The following is a 22,866-nucleotide window of genomic DNA, read 5'->3' as shown; positions in this document are numbered from 1 at the left end:
GCCTGGCCCTGTTGGTAGAATTAAGGAAGACTCTTTTTCTGTTTTCCAAATTCTCTAATATAAATATAGGTTGCATTTCATAGGTTTATTTCTCATTCACAATTATTGTTTCAGTGAAGCAATCTTTCAATTCACTACAAACACTGAAAATTTCTTATGCACCTGAGACCCATGGTGTTAAAGTTACATGAAAATTGTACATTCCATGTTTTATAAACCTGAAAATTATTCTTCGTAATCACAACAATTACAAAGTGAGTGACATAGGAAGGAGTAAAGAGCTGGAAAGAGAGAGAGAAAAAACATGGTTCTGGGCCAGCAACATTAAAGTAACAAATATAAACACTGCTAGAGATGGGAAGTAAATCATGCATTTCTGCTTCTTTCTATCTAGCACTCTAGAGAACTGTAATAATTTAAGTTTTTGTTATTTTTACCTGATGCCCTTGTTCTGCCTCCTGATTTATGTATGTAACCACCTTACCCACAGAGCTTATGGACTCTCAGAACAAGAACAACTCTCTTGGTATAAAAATGTATTACATCTCCTTACTTGACAGAATTTTTTTTAAAAAAGTCTACTATAAATTTAATGTCAAAATGTAACTTTTTACAAGCCAATGACTGTAAAAGTTTTGCTCTCTTTCTATCCACAATGAGGACAATACCTTTTGGAGGAGTTTTTAGCAAGTGTACATGAGCTCTGGGTGCCAAAGTCTTCAAACGAAAGGATCCTGAGCCATTCTGAAATGCTGGTTTGGAGGGGTTCCCCTCGTGCTTGACGGCAGCAGCATTACCAGCTGTAACACAACAGGAGGGCACACCTGAGTTTATAAGTAAGTGTGGTGCTAGCCTTTTATGCTTATCTTCCTTGAGTCAACAAATGCCTACTAAATACCTACAGTCTGCTGGTTGCTCCTGGGTGGTGGGAATACAGAGGTAGTTTATACATTCAGGGATGCAAGATAAATGCCACAACCACCATAACCATACATTCTAGTTTGTCTAGCATGATCCAAGTTTATGCACCTTGTCCAATTTACCTTTCATCCCAGATAAAAGTTGGGAGATAAACTACATGGCCATATATACTATGTCCAAGCAAGTCTAAGGTGCACATGGGAGAATAGGAGGAGCATCCCTCCCCATGAGGACAAGGAAGAGAGCAGGCAGCCATCAATGCTAGTGATGCAGGAGCAATAATGGACAAACTCGCGAGTAGCTACAAGGATGGAATATAGGCCTGGTCGCTGGCTGCTCCAAGAAGCTGGAATGCTTTACAGATCTACAGAAAACAATCCCAAAATTCATATGGAGATAGAAAAGACATAGAAAAGCAAAAGAAATTTTGGACAATAAGAGCAAAGCAGGTAGCACAGACTATAAGCTACATCACAAAGCTATGGTGGTAAAAACAGCATAGTACTGGAAGAAAAATAGACATGTGGATCATGGAATGGAATTGAGGATACAGAAACCTCCCCAGACATATTCAACTATTTGATCTTTGACAAAGGGTCTAAAAGCATATGTTGAAAAAAAGATAGCCTATTCAACAAGTGGTGATGGGAAACTGGTTATCTGTTTGCAGAAGAATGAAACCGTACTGCTATCTCTCACCATATATTAAATTAAAATCAACCATTGTTAATTTCCTATCATCTTGTCTTAAAATTCTGTATTTTTATTACTTTTATGATTCTCCTTAAAATTAAAAAATGTTTTAAAAATGGATCAAAGATCTAAACATTAAAACAGAAACATTAAATCTTCTAGAAGATAAAATAGGTAAAACACTTGAAGACACAGATGTGGTATAGGAAAGGATTTCCTAAACAGAACTTCAATTGCACAAGAAATAGCAGCAAGAATCAACAAATGGGATATCAGATTAAAAAGCTTCTGTTCAGTGAAGGAATCAATCAGTAGAATGAAGAGACAACCTCAGAATAGGAAAGGGTTTGCCAGCTTCTCTTCAGACAGAGGATTAATATCTAGAGTACAGAAAGAACTAAAAAAATAATTAAACCACCTGAAATTAAAGACTCAGTTAAGAAATGGGCAGGAGAAATGAACAGATGCTTCACAGAGGAAGCAACACAAATGGTCAACAATCTATGAAAAAATGTTCAATGAATTTAGCCATTACAGAAGTGCAAGTTAAATACATTGCTAAGACTCTGTTTTACTCCAGAAAAAATGGCTATCATTAAAAATCAACAATAACAAATGCTGATGTGGCTAGGCTGAAAAAGGAAGAACTTCTGTATTTTTTTTTTTTTTTTTGGTTTTTCTCCGGTACCGGGAACCAAACTCACGACCTTGCGCTTGCCAGGCAGGCGCTTTTGCCGCTGAGCTAAATCCCCAGCCCCTCCTGTATTGTTAATGAGAATGTGAACTAGTACAGCCACTATGGAAATTAGTATGCAGATTTCTCAAAGAAGTGAAATTAGAAATACCATACTACCCAGCTAACTGCCTGCTAGGTATCTTCCCCATAGAGCTTAAGATATCGTATCGCAGGGATACATGCATGCAAGTGTTTACGGCAGCACAATTCATAGTAGCTCAATCCTGGAAGCAACTAGGATACCCATCAACATTGGATAAACAAAATGTGGTATGTATATATAATGGAATACTACTCAGCCATAAAGAATGACACATTTGAGAAATTTGTAGGAAAATGGATGCACCTAGAAAATACAATACTAAGTGATGTTAAAGGATGAGAGAAAGGGACAGAGGGGCAGAGCTCTTGTAATAGGGAAGTGGACCAAGGGAACAAGGCTGAGGGGTGAGGAGTAGGGAAAGGAGAATTAAGAAGAATAAACATACGCTGTGTACAGGGACCTAATAGCCACAATTAAACACTATGCACCACAGCATGAGCTAAGACAAGCAATACCAACAAATATGAGAAAGGGGCCAGGGGCACAGGGGCCAGGGCTGAGGAGAGGGGAATTTAAAAGAAGAAACAAGCAGTAGCATGTACATATAACTACTCCCCAAGATGACTGCAATCTGCATGAACTGCAAACATGTACCAATTAAAGTTTTTTTAAAAGAAGCTAAAATGCCAACACCTACTTTATTACTAAGGTACACAGCCCCAAAGGAAAACACAAAGAAAACTTAAATCAGGAAAATCACTTTATATTACAATGTAAAATTTCCTCTCTACCAACTGGATTTTAAAAATTGTTTCTCAATAATCTTCAACACCTAATCTTAAGTGCTCAAGTTTGCTCTACACTCACAGTTAAAAACTTATTACCAACTTTAAGTCATTTCCTTATCTCATACTTCCACCAAAATAAGGAATTTGCCTTGCTTACAAACACATTACACACATGCAGACAGCTGGAAACTTTCCCGAGAATAAATAACCCCATCCCCCACAACAGTGCTTATAGTTGTCACTTGGGGCTTGTAAGGACACGGTGCTATTCTCCCTGGTCCATATCCGGGTCCTGTACAACGCGCCATCTGTTCATTCTCCTCGTATCCACATAACATTTCTAATATTAGGTCCAACACAGAACCTTCCCTCCCACTGATCAACTTCTATCAATTTCCTGTCCACTCCAATTCGCACTTTCTCCAGAATCTAAAAACTTGTTTTTTCCAAGGTTGGGAGAAAGCTAGTGGAGATGATGCTATTAAAGACACAAGTAATATAAAACTCAATATAACTTTTACTCCTCTCCCTTTTTTTGTTTTTGCAGCATAGGGAATTGAACTGAGAGCCTTGTGCAGGCTGGGCAAGTACTCTACCGCTGAGTTATATCCCCAGCCCTTCACCATAACTTTTTTGGGGGACAGAATACCAGGGATTTAACCCAGTATGTTCCCACTGAGCTACATCCCCAGTCCTTTGTTTTCTATTTTGAGACAAGGTCTCGCTAAGTTGTCTAGGTTAGGGTTAAATCTGTAATTCTCCTGCCTCAGTCTCCCTCCTGTGCTGGGATTATAGGCAGGTGCCAGTGTGGGAGCTCATCATAACTCCCCAAATGACAGACGGCGGTGACTTTAGGTTTAACATGACAGAATCAAAATCTCTTAGAGCACATTTTTTTAGGTTTTCACACAAAATGCACGTGAGGTCTCAATAAGCATTTCAGTTTTTGCAGAATCAAACCCAGTACAAGAAGTCAGGGATATTATCACAGTCTTACCCAAGACTAAAAGGGATTTTAGTCTTGCTCTTTTCAAGGCAATTTCTGTCATATTCAGCAGCAACTAGGTCAATTTATGCTTTAAGACTTTGAAAAATTAAATTCAGCTCAACTTACAAACTTATAAAACAACATACAACTGAGTGTAACTAAATGCATGTTTTTCTTCTCTAAGTTTTAGAGAAGCTTGCAGTTTATAAAGAATTCAGTGAAGTGATTTCTCATGAGAGACCCCCTGCTGGCTTGCGGTCACACACAAGAGGTGTTGCCCTGGAAATAAACTGCCTCTTGGCCCTGTACAGGTTCAACAGAACAAAGATCTAGCGCCAGATCCAACAACTCAGGAACACACGAGAGTCAAAATCTATATTGAAAAAAATAAAATGCCTGCATTTGGCTCAGATACAAATGCATGCATACTTATTTTTTATACATAATTATATGAAAATATACTTACTCATAACACAATTCACCCCTGGCTGGATATCTATTGTATATCTATCCCACCTTGCTAATAATAGTGGGCACAAATTGTCGTAAGCTGAACATACTTTTATGATCAGAAACCTGTCCCTCGATTCTCAAAACACTCTCAGCTGGCCCACTGCTTGTTAGCAAATCCAAACTTGAAGGACGTACATTACTATGAGGCGTGATGCACCTGAACATGGCAGTGGGTCCAGTATCCTGATGTCTAAATGTTTCCTCATCCAGAGTTATTATACTCAGATGCTAAACTCCTCAGTTAATTCCAATAAACTAAGCAAAGTGTAACAGTTTCAAGTAATGGAACCCTTTCCAGGCTATACAAGTCCTGGTCCTTACCTGGCCATGTGTAATGGACTGAATCACTTCACCTTGTTGTGTAGAACAGGTGGGAATGGACACCATTTATGGAAACAGATGATACATACTTATATTTTATACATAATTATATGAAAATACACTTACTCATAACACAATTCACAATTCATACACAGGCTCTACTACTGACTATGGTACTCAGTCCCAAGGCCAGATGCATCCTCAGAATCATCCTGACACCATGCTCCAGAGGCCAAAGTCGCTCAAGGAAGTTAGGTCTATGGAGTCAATATGTGAAATTTCACTTATGGTTATTTAGGTCTCAGCTATAACACATAGTTAAAAATATGCCTTGTTATGTTGTCATCTTTAGTCCTTACTATCGGATTACACTAGAGTAACAGATTCTATGGAATCTTTATTTTCCTAAACTTCTCCTCCAAAATGTGTTTCAAATGAAGAGAAAGAGAGATGATGGAATACAAATAAAGCAATAGTCTCAGAAAATTCTAAGCATAAAAATGAGCTTCTTGGTGCTCTAGATTTCTATTTACAAACTAGCATTTCATACTACATTCTACCATCAGTTGAAATTCACTTTTGTTTTGTTTATTTGATTATGTACATACTCACAGAGCAAACATTCTGTTCATTTCTTGAATGTCATATGAATCAGTTTAACACTCCCTACTGTGCCAGCTCATCTGTCCACCTGGTTTAAAATCAAATCACTACTGAATAAATTTTCACATTTCCAAAGCAAACTCACTCAACTTTGCAATAACAAGACTGTCTCATTATGCCCTAGAAAAACACTTAAAATGAATGAATGGGAACAAATAGTGGTCTGGATAATATTTGTTTATCAAATAGTCTACTCAGAAGTGTGTAAGTGCTAAAATGTCTTGTCATGTACAGACCGCAGTCCATACTGCCTGTCCCTTACATTCTCTTCACTTATGGCAGACATCACTAGTCAAATGTAAAATTCCCTCTGAACCTGGAAGCACCCTGAGAAAGCAACAACACTACAGGTGCTTCTTATTAAATGACCATACTCACTTGCCATTCCTGCCATGAGAAAAACAAAAACAAACCTGAGGGTAAAAGAGACTCATTCTTCTTTCAACCAGTTTAATCGCCTGAACAACTCAAAACATTCTCCATTATAGCTATTAAGCATCATCTTATTACAGTAAAGAAAATTTAAAAGTCAGAAACATTTGTTGCTGTAAGGATCTTGAGAATGATCCAGTCCTTTCCTTTCATTCATCAGATGAGAAGACTGAGGCTAAAAGAAGGAAATAATTCTCTACCTTCACAAGAGTTGGTAGGAAAACTAGGATAAGTCTGAGGGTGAGCTGATACCCTTTTCTGTGTATCACCCATCTCAGCAGAGCTAGCCACAAAGGTGAAGGAAAAAAACAGTCTACTTTATTTAGTCTCCTTCTGATCTCCTGTTTCCAAGGGAGTGCAAACAGCTTTGGCTTGTATCTCTTACACTGCCTCGCGCCATCTGCCCGTCAAAAATAAATATGCTTTTATGGGCAAAGGGAAGGATAAAGAAGTCTCCGAACTCCACACTCCTGCTAATATTGCAAAATTATGCACTCTTTTAAGATTTCCTTCTGAGTTGCACAATGATCTATAAACCATTCTAGTCAACTTGGTATGTACCATTTTTCTTTCTCCAATTACTTAGTAACCTGAAACACTGAGCATTAGGTATCTGAGTCTGAAAGGGCTTATAATATTTAACCACTCTAAATGAGCACGTCTGCTACAGAAATCACTGTGCAAAGCTTTACACTAATATGCAAAGGAAATCATTATTCTAACTTCCAAATTTTCTATGCTTAAAAGAACATACACAAAGAACCTGTTAAAACTCCCAAAAAATAGCGCCTTCATTCAGTTATTTTACATCTCGTGATGTTATTTATATAGGATCCTGAAGTATCAAGAACAGATACTCATATCAAAATAGCAATATGCCAGCTCAGAAGTTCTTAAATGATGCCACTAACAGTATCATATTACAAAGAAATGATCAAAGCAAGAGAACATTCTTTAGAATTGTTCAAATGCTTAAACCAGTAAGAATCAAAACATTGATCAAAAGGAGTTATTTCCTAACATGACCCTTCATTATTAGAAGCAGGATAATTTCAGCTCAAAATTTTTCATATTTTGAAGTAATCATTAAAAATGTATACCTGTTCAACACTTTTATATGAATTGTATATTAAGTATAGTATAATTGAAGAAAATAATCAAAGATGTAGTGTTCCAATTTAATTCTAGGAAAGTATTAGTCTATATTTACACAATTGTAAGCACATAGTCAAAAGCTCCTATTTAATCAAAATTTAAACCATGAAAGTCTTTGATAATAGGACAATTTCATGTGCCAAGAATACTGACAATGCTGCTAAATTATATTTAGTATGACTTCCAAACACATAAAATATACAATAAATTGGTTCTATAAGAAGCATTCACATCTTAAATAAACATAAGTATGTGCAAGAAATATAACAGTTAACATAAATTACAAATTACAAAAATAACAATCAAGAGGTCCTAAAATCAATTTATTGAATTAAAATTTAAGCATGCTTACAAAGAGAAGAATCAAACCAGAAATCGTCGACCTACTTCTTTTCCCAGTAAACGTGGCTAACAAAGGAATTATACAAAGGCTGTAGGATCCCACGACCAGCAGTGTCAATAAAGTAGCATCATAGTGCCTCTCTAAACCAGCCGGTGGGGTGAGGGTAGAATTGATAAAGATTTTTGAAGAAATATCAGTTTCTGTACAACTGCGAAATCCTCCTGGTATAGTCATTTAAAAGGATCAAAGCAAGCTCACGCAGGGAAAACTGCAGCCATGTTCGGTCTCATATCCCTCATGCTTGCTCTTAGTGCATTAGAATAGAGGGGGAATCTGTAAGCTCCAAGGCACTACACAAAACAGATTAAACCAGCTAGCAAATCAAACTAAGAAAGAGACTCACTGATTTGAATGCTTAATCTGCAACAGGGACACATCCCCACTAAACAGCCTCTGTGGGTGTTTGGCAAACCCTTTTGTTAACAGACAAAAAGGAATGGACAAAAGGATTTTACAGCCTCCTTAGGAGCGTCAGACATGGCACTGAAGCAGTGGCCAGGCCAACATGGCTGTACACAGAAAGCCTGGGTTACAGCACGCCACAAAGTGAATGCTTTAAGTGCCACCAGTCCATCGCTGCGGCTTTGAGAGCATGCCGGTGGTTCTGTTTTCTGAGTTTGTTTTTAAAATTCACACTAGAAGAGAGATGGTTAGGAGGGAAATGATCTTAAAATAATCCACGTGCACATAACCTTTTTAAATTCACAGAGAATTAGTTGTTACATGCAAACCCTTCTGGATTTTGCTACAATTTCAAACTTCAAACTTCAAACAAGTCTGGTTTAGTTTTAAGCAACATATTTCAGGATTCCTAAAGTGTCAGTATGCAGATACTTACCTGCATGTGAAGCCAGCTACTGCTAAGTGACCTGTCAGAAACGTGTTCATTAACTGTCATTAACTCAATGCCTTATTCTCTAAAAACTATTTTGTCACATATCTGCTGTGTGACTTTGGACCAGTAGCAATGTCTCTGAGCCTCAATTACTCATACATCAAGTCAAAGTAACATCAGAAGTTACTCAAGGAAAATAGAAGAGAAAAACAATATACTATAATGTCCTATAATACATCTCCACACTCAGATGTGTTCAATAACCATTATTCTGCTTTGTCACTATTGTCTCACTCAAAAGAAGAAACTGATCTGTGCTTAAAGCAGAGAGAACAATTCTGCACTCCTCCACATATGCTTATATCCTGTTTTATCCAATATTCTAGTCATGCACATAAATTACATCTTCCTCTTCAACTACTTTTTAGAGAAAGGGCCATTTCATTCACACCCTGCAGGGCCCCTACACTTCTCACAGCATCTGGGCAATGCAGGGACATGGAAGCTGTCAGAACTGGTTAAGTCATGAATTATTTGGAGTTTATTTATGAAGGGAGTGAAAAAATAAGTACAAAATCCAAATATATTTTTTGAAAGAAAAGAATAGCTGAATTAATTCACTCACTTTATAACAAAAAACCAATTTACATTAACTTAAAAGATGTTCTTCTGAGTTTAAATGATTTAGAATCAGGTTCAAAGTTATGTTGGTCATATTGCACTGAATCTAGCATTCAAAGTAAAAGGTTACAAAACATATATTTCAAGATTCAGTCTTTTACAGAGTAACAGAACTGCAGTGATCTTTCTGTCTGATTTCCAGTTGGGTCCCAGGAGCTCCTAGGTTACTATTCTTTTGTTAAACAAACCTCAAAATACCATCAGTGCAAATGATGCCCGTTAGATCGTCCATGCAAAAGTTTAACAGACGCCTTCAGCACATAACTGTTCAGTGTTTCATAGCACATGCATCAAAAGGGAACATCGTTTTAAAGAATGTGTTTATCCTTCCAAACTTTCTGCATAATTCCAAAAAAGCAGTGTGTAAATTTTCCCCTAAATACAAAAATGAAAATTTTATGAATTATTTAGAAAGCAGAGGTTTTTCCTGTAACTATCATTTCAAAACCCCAACAGTGTGACAAGGACCAACTCACCATTACTGCTGTAGGTGCTTGGATCGCTGTGGGTGCTGCCAACTGAGGGGGTGCTTCCTGTTCTCTGCAGCGCGGGGCTTTTCAAAGAGCCTTTGGACTGAGGAAGTGACCTAGGCAAATTCACCCATGATGGCTGTGAACTTTTCAAGGATGCAGCTTTTCCTTGGGATTTAAAAAAAAAAGTTTTTACTGCTATTCATTTTGAAAGCTGGCACATTAGGCTTGTAAACTCAAACGCATTAACAGAGTCAGAATGAATATTCAGGATCATACATATTTATGTCCAACATTTCAAGGCAGAAGCACACAAACAATGAGGCAACTTGGCTATGAGAAGTACAGCTGTCACTCAGCAACCTGAAGCAATTAACTCGCACATCTTCTCTGAAGTGGAAGACAGGTCAGAAGAATGGTACAAGAGAAAAGCTTTTGGCAAAGCTTAAATCAAAGCAAAATACAAATTGATAATGATCCTCTCAGTAGTGTTACAAAAATAAATAAATTCCTCCATGCTCACAGTAGGCTATCATATAAAAACAAAATCAGTGAAAATATTTTAAGGCATCCAAAACAAAAATTCAATTGGTTGAGAAAAATATCATTTGATAAATGTCTAATGCCTAACACCAGGTGGTGCTATATTATTAGTATTCTTTTTTTTCATTTCTCTAATCCCGTTTACTTGACAAATTTAAATGGTCTCAGCTCAAGTTTCTAACTCTTCCTCATGACAAGTGCTCTCCCTTACCCTTGAACTCTGTATGCTTCTGATCCCCCGACATCTCTGAAATACACTCTCCTGATGCTCACACTGATGACCTAAATATTAGCACTTCCCATGGTCCACAACTCTCTTCAAACTCATTTTCTTGGAGAGTATATTTTATTTATTTTATGCTCTACTCAATTCCTCCACAGATGAATCCCAAATTCCCACCTGCAACCCTAATGCCCTGAATCCTAATGCCACTCATCTCTTAAATTCTTTGTTGCGTGTCCCAACTTGGACAGACACACTCCTGCTTATTTATGGTTGTTATAGGTCCAATTTCCCCCGTTTTAAAAAAAAATAGCCTCAAAACACTGGAATTATACTTTCCTCCCTCGTATAAGGGCGGCCCTAAAGTTGGTTCCTACCAATCTCTGCCTTCTAATGCCATGCCCCACCCCTCTTCACAGGGGCAAACCTGTGGCACAGGTGCTGCAGCAGCGCACTGACAGCTCTAAAAGCTTCACGTCACTGTTCTACTCTTTTCTTCCACTTCTGCCTTCCTGTAACTCAATGGGCCCTTTTCCCTTCAGTCCTTATTTCTGAACCCTGGAGTTATTGCTTCAAAATCTGCATTTAAGGAGACCCCCTATGTAAAAGTATACATTTAATTTCTGAAGTGCTATTGAGAATCACAAGTGTTTTGCAAGCCTCCCCCAGGCAGGACACCCTGCTCCATACACAGGGGACCATTCTGTTCTTCAAGCTCTGGCTGCAAACTTGCTTCCATGGGCATCTGTTTCCATGTGCCTCCCTCCTGCACAAAGTGGTCTTTAAGGTCTCCGAGAACAGGAAGAAGATAACGGATTCAACTCTGTCCCTTAGACTTAGCAAAGTATATGGTCCAAAGTGAGACTTAGGAAGTGTTTGCTGAATGAATTTCTCTTTCAATACCTGAAGTAAAGGACAGAGTTTGAAAGTATGTTCTCTTGTCTATACTGAAGCATTAAACACCTCACCCCTTCTGAGGAACCTATTTGACTCCTCAGTCCACTAATTAGATGAAAGCAAACATTCCTTCTTTATGTCCCTTATAGTAGTCAGCAAATGTTTCATATTCAAAAACCCACAAATTAAAAAACAGGTTTTTAAAATATAAATTTATCAAACTACTGTCTCTTTGGCAGAAACCTTTTGAGGAGTCATGATCAGAAGCATTAAGCAAAGTTGGGCAAGTAGCAGATCAAACTTCCTGGGCCAAGGCTACCCTGCAGTTAAGGCACAACAAATTCTGAAAATTTACGTCGTCAGAATGGCATGTTTCATGGCATTGTTTCTGAAAACACCATAGATTTGTGGGCATTCCTTAGTGTGCCTCAGAATTACTGCAGAAGACCTGTTCCAGGGGCACTTCTAACACACAGTCTGCAAAACACCAGCCCCGCCCCAGCCTCACCCCGTTGTACTCTACAAAGCTGCCCCCGCCCTGCCTCCACCCCCAACTTAATGACAGCTTGGAGCCCTCACCAGGCTTCCCAACTCCTCCCTTACTCTTTAAAACACGCGCTGAGAGCAATAAACAACATCTAATTCACCAAAGAGTTGGCTCTTTAGGTACTGAAGAAAAATCTGAACACTGCATTACCTTTACTATCCTAACTTATAGATAAGAAAACTATTTAGCTAGCTAACTGGCTTACTTGGATCACAGATCTAACCAGTGACAGTGAAGCCAAGTGTCTAAGCCCTAACCCAGAGCCTGTGCTGGGCCACAGAACAGAAGCACAACAGTTTAAGGTCCCAAGCTTGAAGGCAGAGCTTAATTTTGAGCTCTCTCTTATGAGGAGAGTGATTAAAAACAAGCCATGAATAAAGGCATTTAACCCTCTCACCAATCAACAATCCTAATGCTCAGCTGAGTAGTAAAGTTGACCTAAAGCAGTTCTATAGTTGGATCTCATATAAAGAAGCAGTGAAACGTATCCTCAGCAACATAGACAGAAAGGCATGGCAGGAGGGGCTAATTGAGAGGCGGCTTTCAACGGAGCACCAAACTGTTCAACGGTGAGATCGGTACAGGACCTCTCCAACTTACAGCTCTGGAAAGGCGACATTCGCCAGTTCACATGACGTCATGTACAGTAATTTATCTCACATGTGAAATGTAAAGCGTTATGATGCACTTACAGAGCTACTATTCACGTCATTTATTTTAAGTTCATACATTTAGCACAGACTAAATCCCGATGTTTAACAATACTATATTGCAGACTTAAAATTTGTTAAGAGTGCTGGTAGATCTACACTGGGCTGGGGGAAAGAAAGCCACAGAGGTGGAGGTCTTGAAAAGGATGCTGGTATCTGTGAGTGCTGGGAAATGAATGGGTGCAAGCAAATTATACATCAGAAGTCAATGAGAAATCATTACTGAAACAGAATTGGATTGAAATTTGGTAGCCTTGGGGTTCAAAACAAAAATAAAATAAAATTACATAAATAAAATTCTATTACTGCATGACTCCTCCAAAAGGAAAGCTTATCATATTTGAAAAGTTTATACTTATCTTTTACTGTTAAAACTTTTCAGAAAAATAGACTCAATTTGAAAAAATCACTTGCCATTCTTTACATGTGATAAAATGTACGTGTTGTGAAGATGAGCTTCAGTTAGTTAAACACATACACAGTTCACTACATTAACTATACTGCACAGCGCAGCTCATCTTAATAAGTATCAAGACAGAGGATTCACATCAAGTAAATATTTACTTACCCAGTAAGGTAACTCCAAGTAATAACAAGGGTCTAATGTATCCAGTGCTCAAAATACCTGACATCTTACAGTAGAAATCATTACCAAGTACCAATAAAATCAGAGTGGAAAAAAAAAAAAGAGAAATCACTACCAAATATTCGCATAAAAATTGTCCTCTACTGAAGAAGACATTGCATCTAATTATAAGAAGATACACTGCTCTTGGTTCGCAAGTTAGTGGAAACAAGGTATCCAGGGGAAGAAAAAAAAAAAAATAGGGATGGAGAGGTAGGTAGGTAGCTAGTTTATGGCTGGGAGGCACATGGCATTAAATGCCAGGCTAGCAAATCTAGATCTTAATTTTTGGAAATTTGCAGCTTTCCTAGCATTTGCACTAGAACTTGATCCTGAGGTAGTGGAGTACAGAACTGACAAGTTTGAAATTGAGGTGACAAGTTAGGAGGTGGAGCACCTGTCAAGGTTAGCAGGGATTGAAACTAGACAATAGCATGGAGATCACTGCGGTCAGTATGCATGTATAAGCACTGATAAGGCCTGCATGTGACAAAGCCATTCCATAGTACATTCTCTCACGAAGAGAAAATGTTAAGTAGAGTTAAGATACAAAAGACAAGAATATGTTTATAGCTATGATTATCTTGTAGGTTCTTTAAATGGAACTGCATAAAGGAGGTGATCTTTGTAGTAATAATTTACAGCAACTAGAAATTGTTGTAAAATTAAAGTAAACCTACCCAAAGCAATAAAAAAATACAGTAAGTACTGAGAGAAATAAACTATCTATACTCAAAACAGTGGCTGCAAGTTTGCTCCCAGTTAACTCTGTATTGCTAAACACTCTCACTAACAATCATGTGCATGTCTAAGAATTTAGCTTCCATGGCAGAGTTTCATTGTATAAATGTTATCTAAATAGACCTGATAGGATGCTAACAAAATATGTACTTTGCAACATTAACTGCTTGTTTATATACCAGGAGAAAAATAGAAAATAGGTTCTTTTGCAACAAAAAAATTGCACACACAGACATGTGCACCTACACTCTTCCCTTATGAGTAAGTTTATCAAAAACGCTTGGGGCTGGGGGTTTAGCTCAGCGGCAAAAGCGCCTGCCTGGCAAGCGCAAGGTCGTGAGTTCGGTTCCCGGTACCGGAGAAAAACCGAAAAAAAAAAAAAAAAAAAAAAAAAAAAAGCTCTGGACCTAAGTGAAAATCAAAACTATGGAAACAAAAGATTTAAATAAGTGTACACATATTATTTCTTTCCTGAATTAATATTATAATTGAATGCTATTTCAGTCTAAATCCACTCAGGATTGTTTGTTAAGAGAAGAATTGAAAGAACTAAAAAAAAAAAAACCTTAATCTACAATAAATTAAGATAAAATAGTCAAAAGATTCTGGAACAGAAAAATAACAAGGAGACTACAATTCAACATCAAAAAGAAAAACCACTCAACTCCATTAAAATATGGGCCACAGACTTGGTTTCTCCCATCACTAATTTCTATTTTTCAATAAATTGATTTCTAATTTCTATTTTCCTAACAGTATACATGGGGCAATTTTGATTCTTTTATATTTACTTAAGCAGGCTTTGTGGACTAACATGTGAGCTGTTTTGGAAAAGGTACCATGTCCTGCAGAAAAGAATGTATACTCTGTTGTACTTCAGTGGAACACTGTTGTAGAGGGGTGGAATACCCTGTAGGTATCTATTAAGTCCATATGTTCATGGGTGTAGTTCAGCTCTGATATTTCATTGTTTTTTTGTTTAGTTGATCTGTCTCTTGGCAAAAGCAGAGTTCAAGATCCCCTACTATGATTGTGTTAGTATTTATTTAATCTTTTATGTTTTGTAGTATTTGTTTTATCAAGATAGTGCTCCAAAATTTGGTGCGTATTTGTAAAAGTTATATCTTTTCCCCTTAAGTAGAATGTAGTGACCTTCTTTGTCTCTTATAATCAGTTTTAGCCTGAAGTTTATCATGTCTGAGATTAAAACTGTGAACCCTGGTCATTTTCTGGTCCTAGTGCATGAAGTATTTTTTTCCATCCTTTAATATTTAGTCTATGAATATCTTTTTGGGTTACATGAGTTTCTTGAATGCAACAGACTGTTGGTTTCTGTTTTTGAACCAGTCTGCCAATCTGTTTCTTTTAATTGGAGACTGCAGCCACTAACATTGGGAGATATTACTGAGATGTGTTGCTTATTTACTATTATTGCATTCTACCTCGGCTGGTGATTCCTTTTTCTTTTCCTGTCATTTTTTGTTGTGGTTTATTCACTGGTCTCACTTAGTATTTTTGTTTGACCTGCGTTTTCAATTGTATTAGTTTCGTTGTTTCTGTCTAGGATATTCTTGAGTATTTTCTGAAGTGTTCGTATAGCATTTATATCATTTGAGCTGGAGTTTTTTTTTCATAAAGTATCCTTATTTCTCCATCTATTTTGAAGGATAGCTTTGCTGGATATGTTAATCTGGATTGGAAGATGTTTTCTCTTAGGGCTTGAAACACTTTAGTCCAGGCTCTTCTATCCTTCAGAATTTGTGTTAAGAATTCTGTTGTAATTCTAATTCGTTTACCTTTATATGTGGTTGTTTGTTTTCCTTTGACTGTTTTCAGAATTCTGGGGTTTTTTGACATCTGGCAATTTAATAAAAATATACCTTGGTGAGCTTCTTTCTTCATCATTACTATTAGGTGTTCTAGTAGCCTTACTTCCTTGTAAGTTGCACTCTTTCTCATATTTGAGAAATTTTCTGCTATGATTTCTGTAAAAATATTAATAGTTCCATCTGTGTTATCTCCTTTTTTCTAATTCCAATTAGCCTTGGTCTTCTTACTGTCATTTAGTACTTGCTGGATAGTCTTTTCTTATTCCCTTTTCCTTTTTGGGGGGAGATTCTCTGAGTACTTTGTGATAATTTACTATTTTGTCCTCAATTCAAAACACACTGTCTTCACACTAGCCCTTTCTATAATTCATGAATTCCACACAGATTTGTATTTCAGGTATTTCTGTCTGACATTTTTTTGAGGATTCTATATCTTCATTGAATTTTTCATTCATTTTTAAAACTCCTTTTGTTAGCTTGTCCAAATTTTTACTTATTTTCCCTGAATTCACATTGGGCATAATGAACAATAATGCTGTGAACATTTGGTTCATTCCTTCTTCAAACTCATTTACTTTCTTAATCCCTTCTATAAACTTTTCATAGAGTTTTTCTACCTGGTGTTTGCATTCCTCTCCATCTGACACCCCTTGCTCTGCCTTAAGAGAACTGGGAGACCTAGGGGTCTTCCAGACTTAAAACAGACATTTCTCCAAAGAAGATATACAAATAGCCAACAGAGACATGCAAGATGCTCAACACCACCAAGATGCAAATCAAAACCACCATAACATACTTCCTCACAGCCATTAGGGTGACTATTATAAAATAAGTGTTGGCAAGGATGTGAATAATGTGCAACCCTGCTACACTGCTAATAGGAATATAAAATGGTGTCACTGCCATGGGAAATAGAATGGCAGTTCACCAAAAAATGCAACATAGATTTATCAGATGGTCTAGCAACTCTATGTCTGGATGTACCTTCAGAAGAAGTGAAAGCAAGGACTTGAAACAATATCTGTACACCTATCTTCATAGAAGTATTTATAAAAATCAAAAGTGGAAGCAACTCAAGTGTTCCTAGGCAAATGAATGAACAAAATGAGGTATATACATACAATGAATTCAGCCTTAAAATGAGAATTGTGGCTTGTGGAACACCATGGATGAACCAAGAAAACAGACTGCTAAGTTAAACAAGTCAGTCACAAAGTAACAAATGTTGCATGACTCTTTTTAAATGAGGAACCTAGAATAATCAGATTTTCAGAGATGGAAAGTAGAAGAGTAGTTGCCAGGGGTGGAAGAAAGGGCGACCTGGGAGTTAAGATTTAAGAGAAAAAGCCTTTCAGTTGAAAACAAAAGAGCTATGGGGAAGGATCATGGTGACAGCTGCACAACAATGGGAATGTACTGAATATCATAAACTTAAAAATGGTTAAAATGGCAAATTCTGTAAAATATACATGTTATAATGTTTAGGAGTTAAAATGAGTTTAAGAATTACATAATGTTTAAGAGTTAAAAAATATGAAAAGGAGTTTATATAACTAGTTGATTCATATATATTAAAATAACAAAAAAAAAATCAATACCTCAGTTCACAAACAGAAGTGCTCTGCAAAATTTTGTTTCCATTCACAAACTCTGCCTCAGGTTACAAACACAATGAACACAACCATGGCTATCTTCGCCAAAATCATGGATCAAATTAAGTTTGTGAACCGAGGTCCCACTGTCTATTAGTGGCATAGAACTCAGGTCTATTACTGGCATACAATTGTATTAACAATTTAATAAACGTATATTAATCTCAGAAATATGAAAATTCAGGACAAGATAGAGAAATAATTCAGATCACAAACATGTATTCATTTGTGATATTAAGATTTTGGATTTTATTTTCATTTGTTTATTTGTTTGCTTGCTTATTTATTTGGCAGTACTAGAGAGTGAACCTCAGGCTTCATCATGCTAGGCAAGTGCTGTACCACTGACCTACACCTCCAGCCCTTTTTATTTTGAAACAGGGTCTTGCTAAGTTGCCTAGGCTGGAAGGTTGTAATCCTCTGCTACAGTCTCCTCAGTAGCTGTGATAACAGGCATGTACCATCATACCAGCAGAACATTTCAATTTTAAAAACTACAATTTCAGAAGCAGTACTGTGCCATGGCAAAATAAAAAAAGGCCATCTAAAGCCAGATGGGCTGGGTTGAAACCCAGCTCTCCTACACACCAGCTGTGAGTAGTCACTTACCCGCTCTGTACTTCTGTTCCTCTGTGTAAGAATGAGTTGATTATAATTGTACTTGCCTCATAGATCCTTGCAAGAGATAAATGCGGTCATAATTTTAAAATGCTTAGAATGGCACCTGGCACAAGATACCATACAAATATTAGCTCCTACGTATGGATCATCAAAATAAAATCTGGATAACACAGGTTTCAAATGAAGTAATAGAAATGAAAATTAATGATAGGTTAATGTCTTTGTGAAGGAGGTCTTCTTATGAATAAAATGGAAAAATTAAATGAAACAATATAGACGACAACATAAAAATAAACATTTAAACATCACCATATACGAAATTTAAAGACACAGTGCTTGTGTCAGCAGCACATATACTAAAATTTAAAGGGATACAGAAAAACAAAGGACACATGACTGTACCAAATCAACAAGAATTATGTGTCCAGAAATAAAAGTGAGCAAAAGTTCTAAACAAAAGAGTAGTCATATAATTTTTTTAATGTAACCTTACTGTGACCAACACCATTCATGGCTACTCCACCTCCACTGTTCACACCCTGTAGGGAGGTTTAAAAATCCGAATACTTGTTTCTCAACATGTCTCTGTGTCAGGAGTGACCATCTACCCAGTCTGTGCAAAAGAGACACATGAGTAGGACTGCTAAGCGCTGCTGAACATGTTCTTCCTCCTCGATAAATGTGCAGAAGCAGGTCAGGAGAAAGTCCCTACTCCGGGACAGCACTTTGGCTCCCAGCCTTTGAATACAAAAGCGGAAGTGTACGGCATGTGGAACTTTTGGAGGCCACATTTTAACTAAAAAGTCACTGGGAAGGGCTGAGGCAAGAGGCCTACGAGACAGAAACCGGAAAGATGACACTGTGCAGTTACCAGACACGGCACTGGCTACCTCTAGATTCGACACACAACCTTCTGGCTCAGTCCAGCTGGGTGGGATTGCTGTCACCTGCTGCAAACTTTGCGTGTTCTTTTTTAATTTGCTAGTGGTAATGATTGACTTTTTAAAAAATTCATATTAATATACATTTGTGATACATAATGAATATATTCATTGTGAATTACTAGTATATATACATCTTGATCATTTTTTACTTCCCCCTCCTCTCCTGCCCCTTTCCCACCCTACCCTAAACTTGTCAGCAGTATTTGATGCACTTGATTCCTCCTTTCCCCTCAAAAAACATTCTTTACTTGGCTTCACAAATACTACTTCTGATTGACTCGTCTCCTACATTCTTGGTAATTTCTTCCTGGCCTCCTTTGTGATTTCTCCTCATCTCCCCACTCCTGTAAGCTTAGAAGCAGATCAGAGGCTCCCTTGATCTTACCCTTTCACACTTACTGTCTTGGTGATCTTATCCACGTTGGTGGCTTTGTCATCTATAGGATGCTCAATCCCAAATATATATATATATATATATATATATATATATATATATATACATATATACACACACACACACACACATATATATATATACAAAAACCAGACTTCTATGTACTTTAGATTTTCTACTTTTTCCTTTCCATATATATTATTCACCTCAAATCAGTATTTCTAGAGTTGGGTTCCTGATACCCACCCCTGTACATCCATGCCTCCATCATCCTTTCCATCTCAGTTAATGGCATCACCATCATCCATCGCTCACACCACACTCGACCTTAGCCACAGGCCACAAAGTGATTGCTCTCACACCAAATGTTTCTCATCATCCTTGAATCCTCTCCTCTCTCTAGTCTCACCACTCATCTGATCTATGCAAATCTGTTGGCTTTGTCTTCAGCACATATCTATAATCTGCCATCAACCTGGCCCTAGAAAAAAAAAATAACTGTGACTGTAGCAATACTGCCTCCTCGCTGATCTCCCTGTCCCCAGATACACGCACATTCAACCTGTTCCCACAACAGCAGAGTGATCCCGTCAAAATCAGAATCAGTCAGGTTCAAAGCCAAAGTCCTTATTAGGATTTTTAAGACTATACATGATCTGGTTCTCACTGATTACCCAACCTCATCTCCTATTTTCTTTTTCCCTACTTTATTCCTTCTATTTGGGGGGCATGTTAGTCAAGCTCCACCTCAGGGTCTTCCCTGTTGCTGCTTACTCAAATTGAAATGGTTTTCATCTAGATAGTATATGGCTGGATCCCTCAAGCATTATTTAAATCCTCTTTCCCTGGCCCCACAGAAATTTCACACACACATATACCCCATTTCATATCACCTTCTTTGCTTTAACATTTTTTTCTTTTTATAGAACAGAATCACTTTCAAATATATTATATAGTTTATTTACCCATGTATGGTGTCCCTCACCATGATATAACTTCAAGGATGGCACATGTTGATTTTGTATTTACTGCTGTACTCCAGGATTATAACTGAATCTACATGCATTCAATACCTATTTGAGCAAGCGGGGGAGTGTGTCTCTGCACTCCTTCAGTCCTCCATTGCCCTGGGATAGCAGTGCTGGTGAGAGGAGTATAGTTCCATGCCCCTTCATCCTCCATTGCCAGCGAGGAGACATCCAGAGGAACAGACAGCTCCTAGGAAAGCCTTGACCCCAGTGATAAGGTTATCTAACATTAGAAATCTAAAAGCATCAACACAGAAAATAAAATAAAAAGAAAATGACAAGACACAGAAGGAAAATGTAATCCCAAATGCCCAGCCCACCCAGGACAAGTCCAGAACACAAAGAGGAAATCAGAAGCCAACAAATAGAACTCTGAAATGATAGCAGAAGTGAAAAAACAAATGGAAGAGGCCATAGAAAAAATAATCTCTAGGGTGCAAAAGGAAATGACTATTAAAATAAAAGACATTAAAGCAGACAAAGATAAACAAATAGAGGAGCTCAGCAAAATGATGGAAACCATGAATGCCAAACACCGACAAGAAATGGAATCAATGAAACAGACCCAAATAGAAATGTAAGAGATTAGAAACTCCATTGAAAATATATGCTCCAGATTGAATGAAGGTGAGGATCGAATATCACATCTAGAAGACAGGAATGTGACCAGTGACCAGAAAAAGAAAGATATCTTTAAAATGCCAAGAGACCATGAAAAATCAATTCAATAACTACAAGATGAAGCACAGAAAAACAACATAAAATTGAGGAATCAATGAGAAATCTGAAGACAACACAAAATCTATTAAAAACCTCTTCATTGAAATAATGGCAGAAAACTTCCCCAACATGGATAAAGAATTTGGCATACAAATAAATGAAGTATATAGAACTCCAAATAGATATAATCAAAATAAGTCTACATCAAGGCATATAACAATCAAGATTCCAGAAACAATCAAGTTTGCAGCACAAGAACAAAATATTGAAAGCAGCTGGAGAAAAGAAACATATTACCTATAAAGAAAAGCCCATCAGAACCACAGCAGACTTCTCAACACAAACTCTCAAATCAAGAGGAGCTTGGAATGAAGTATTTCAAGCCCTAAAGGAAAACCATCTTTAACCCAGATTGATGTATCCCACAAAACTATCTGAAACTGTTGAAGAAATAAGATACTTCCTTGACAAAAAAACTTAAGAAATTTATGACCACTAAACCAATTCCACAGAATGCTCAGAAAGACATATTAGAAACAGATAACAAAGACCACAAACACAAGAAGACTAGTAGAAAGAAGCTGCCAGGCAAGACAAGCAATTAAACAGATCAAAAAGACAGGGAACAAACAACAAGGAAACAACATGAAAAAGAAAAGCCAATGCATATCAGTTATAATCATCCACATAAATGGTCTCAAATCACCAATCTAAAGAAACAGACTGGCAGAATGGATCAAAAAGCAAGATCCAACAATATGCTTCATTCAAGAAACACATTTTGGGGGCTGGGGATTTAGCTCCGCGGCACAGTGCCTGCCTGGCAAGCACAAGGTCGTGAGTTCAATTCCTGGTACCAGAAACAAAACAATACAAAACAAAACCCCAAAAAGAAACACATTTAACCCAAAAATAAATTTATAGACTAAAAGGATGGAAAACGATTCTCCATGCTACAGGAACCCAGAAAAAAGTAGGAGTAGCTATTGTATTTGCAGACAATTCAAATTTTAAGCCAAAACTGATGAAAGAAACAAAGATGGTCACTACATACTCACTGAGGGAAAACTCCAAGAAGAGATATTGTAAATTCTTATGTACCAAACACACAATTACCCAGCTACATAAAACAAATATTAACAGATACGAAAAACCAAATAAGCACTAACACAACTGTAGTGGGAAACCTTATACTCCACTCTCAGTAATGGATAGATCAACTAGACAAAAATCCATGAAGAAATATTAGAATTAAACCAAGGTTGTGAACAAGTAGAATTGGTAGATGTCTACAGTGTTCCACCCCAAAATATCAGAATACACATCCTTCTCAGCTTCACATGGGACATCTCCAAAACAGATCATATATTAACTGACAAAACAGAATGAGCTCAAATAAACAACCTAATGTTGAACCTCAAACTTCTAGAAAAAGAACAAATCAAACCCAAAGCTCATATGAGAGGGGACATTAAAAAGAGAAGAAATTAATGAAACAGAGAGTAGGAAAATAATACAAAGAATCAATGAATTAAAAAGTTGGTTCTTTGAAAGAATAAACAAAATTGATAAACCATTAGCCAATCTCATCAAAAAGAGGAAAGAAAAAACACAAACCCAAGCAATTAGGAATGAAAAGGGGGAAATCACAACAGATCCCACAGAAATCCAAATCATCAGTACCTACTATGAGAACCTATATTCAGAAGAAATGTACAGATTCCTAGACACAATTGAATTGCCAAAACTA

General features: G+C 37.2%; 1 protein-coding gene across 7 annotated transcripts in view; it reads right to left on the bottom strand.

Moving 5' to 3' along the window:
* Nucleotides 1-22,866, bottom strand: part of Mtus1 (microtubule associated tumor suppressor 1) — a 173,183-nt gene that overhangs the window by 73,747 nt on the left and 76,570 nt on the right. For 4 of the 7 annotated variants that reach the window (XM_013508603.1, XM_005412201.2, XM_005412202.2 and 1 more), the window contains exon 4: nucleotides 9,649-9,810. In XM_013508603.1, the coding sequence (XP_013364057.1) occupies nucleotides 9,649-9,810 (162 nt within the window). Of the gene's footprint in view, nucleotides 1-668; nucleotides 801-7,640; nucleotides 7,846-9,648; nucleotides 9,811-22,866 lie in introns of those variants that run through there. The other 3 variants (XM_013508602.1, XM_005412200.2, XM_005412203.2) reach the window with 2 other exon arrangements.

This window comes from Chinchilla lanigera, unplaced genomic scaffold, assembly GCF_000276665.1.
Source record: "Chinchilla lanigera isolate Chin_1 unplaced genomic scaffold, ChiLan1.0 scaffold00151, whole genome shotgun sequence".
NCBI lineage: Eukaryota > Metazoa > Chordata > Mammalia > Rodentia > Chinchillidae > Chinchilla > Chinchilla lanigera.
This window is presented reverse-complemented; position numbering and strand designations above follow the sequence as displayed.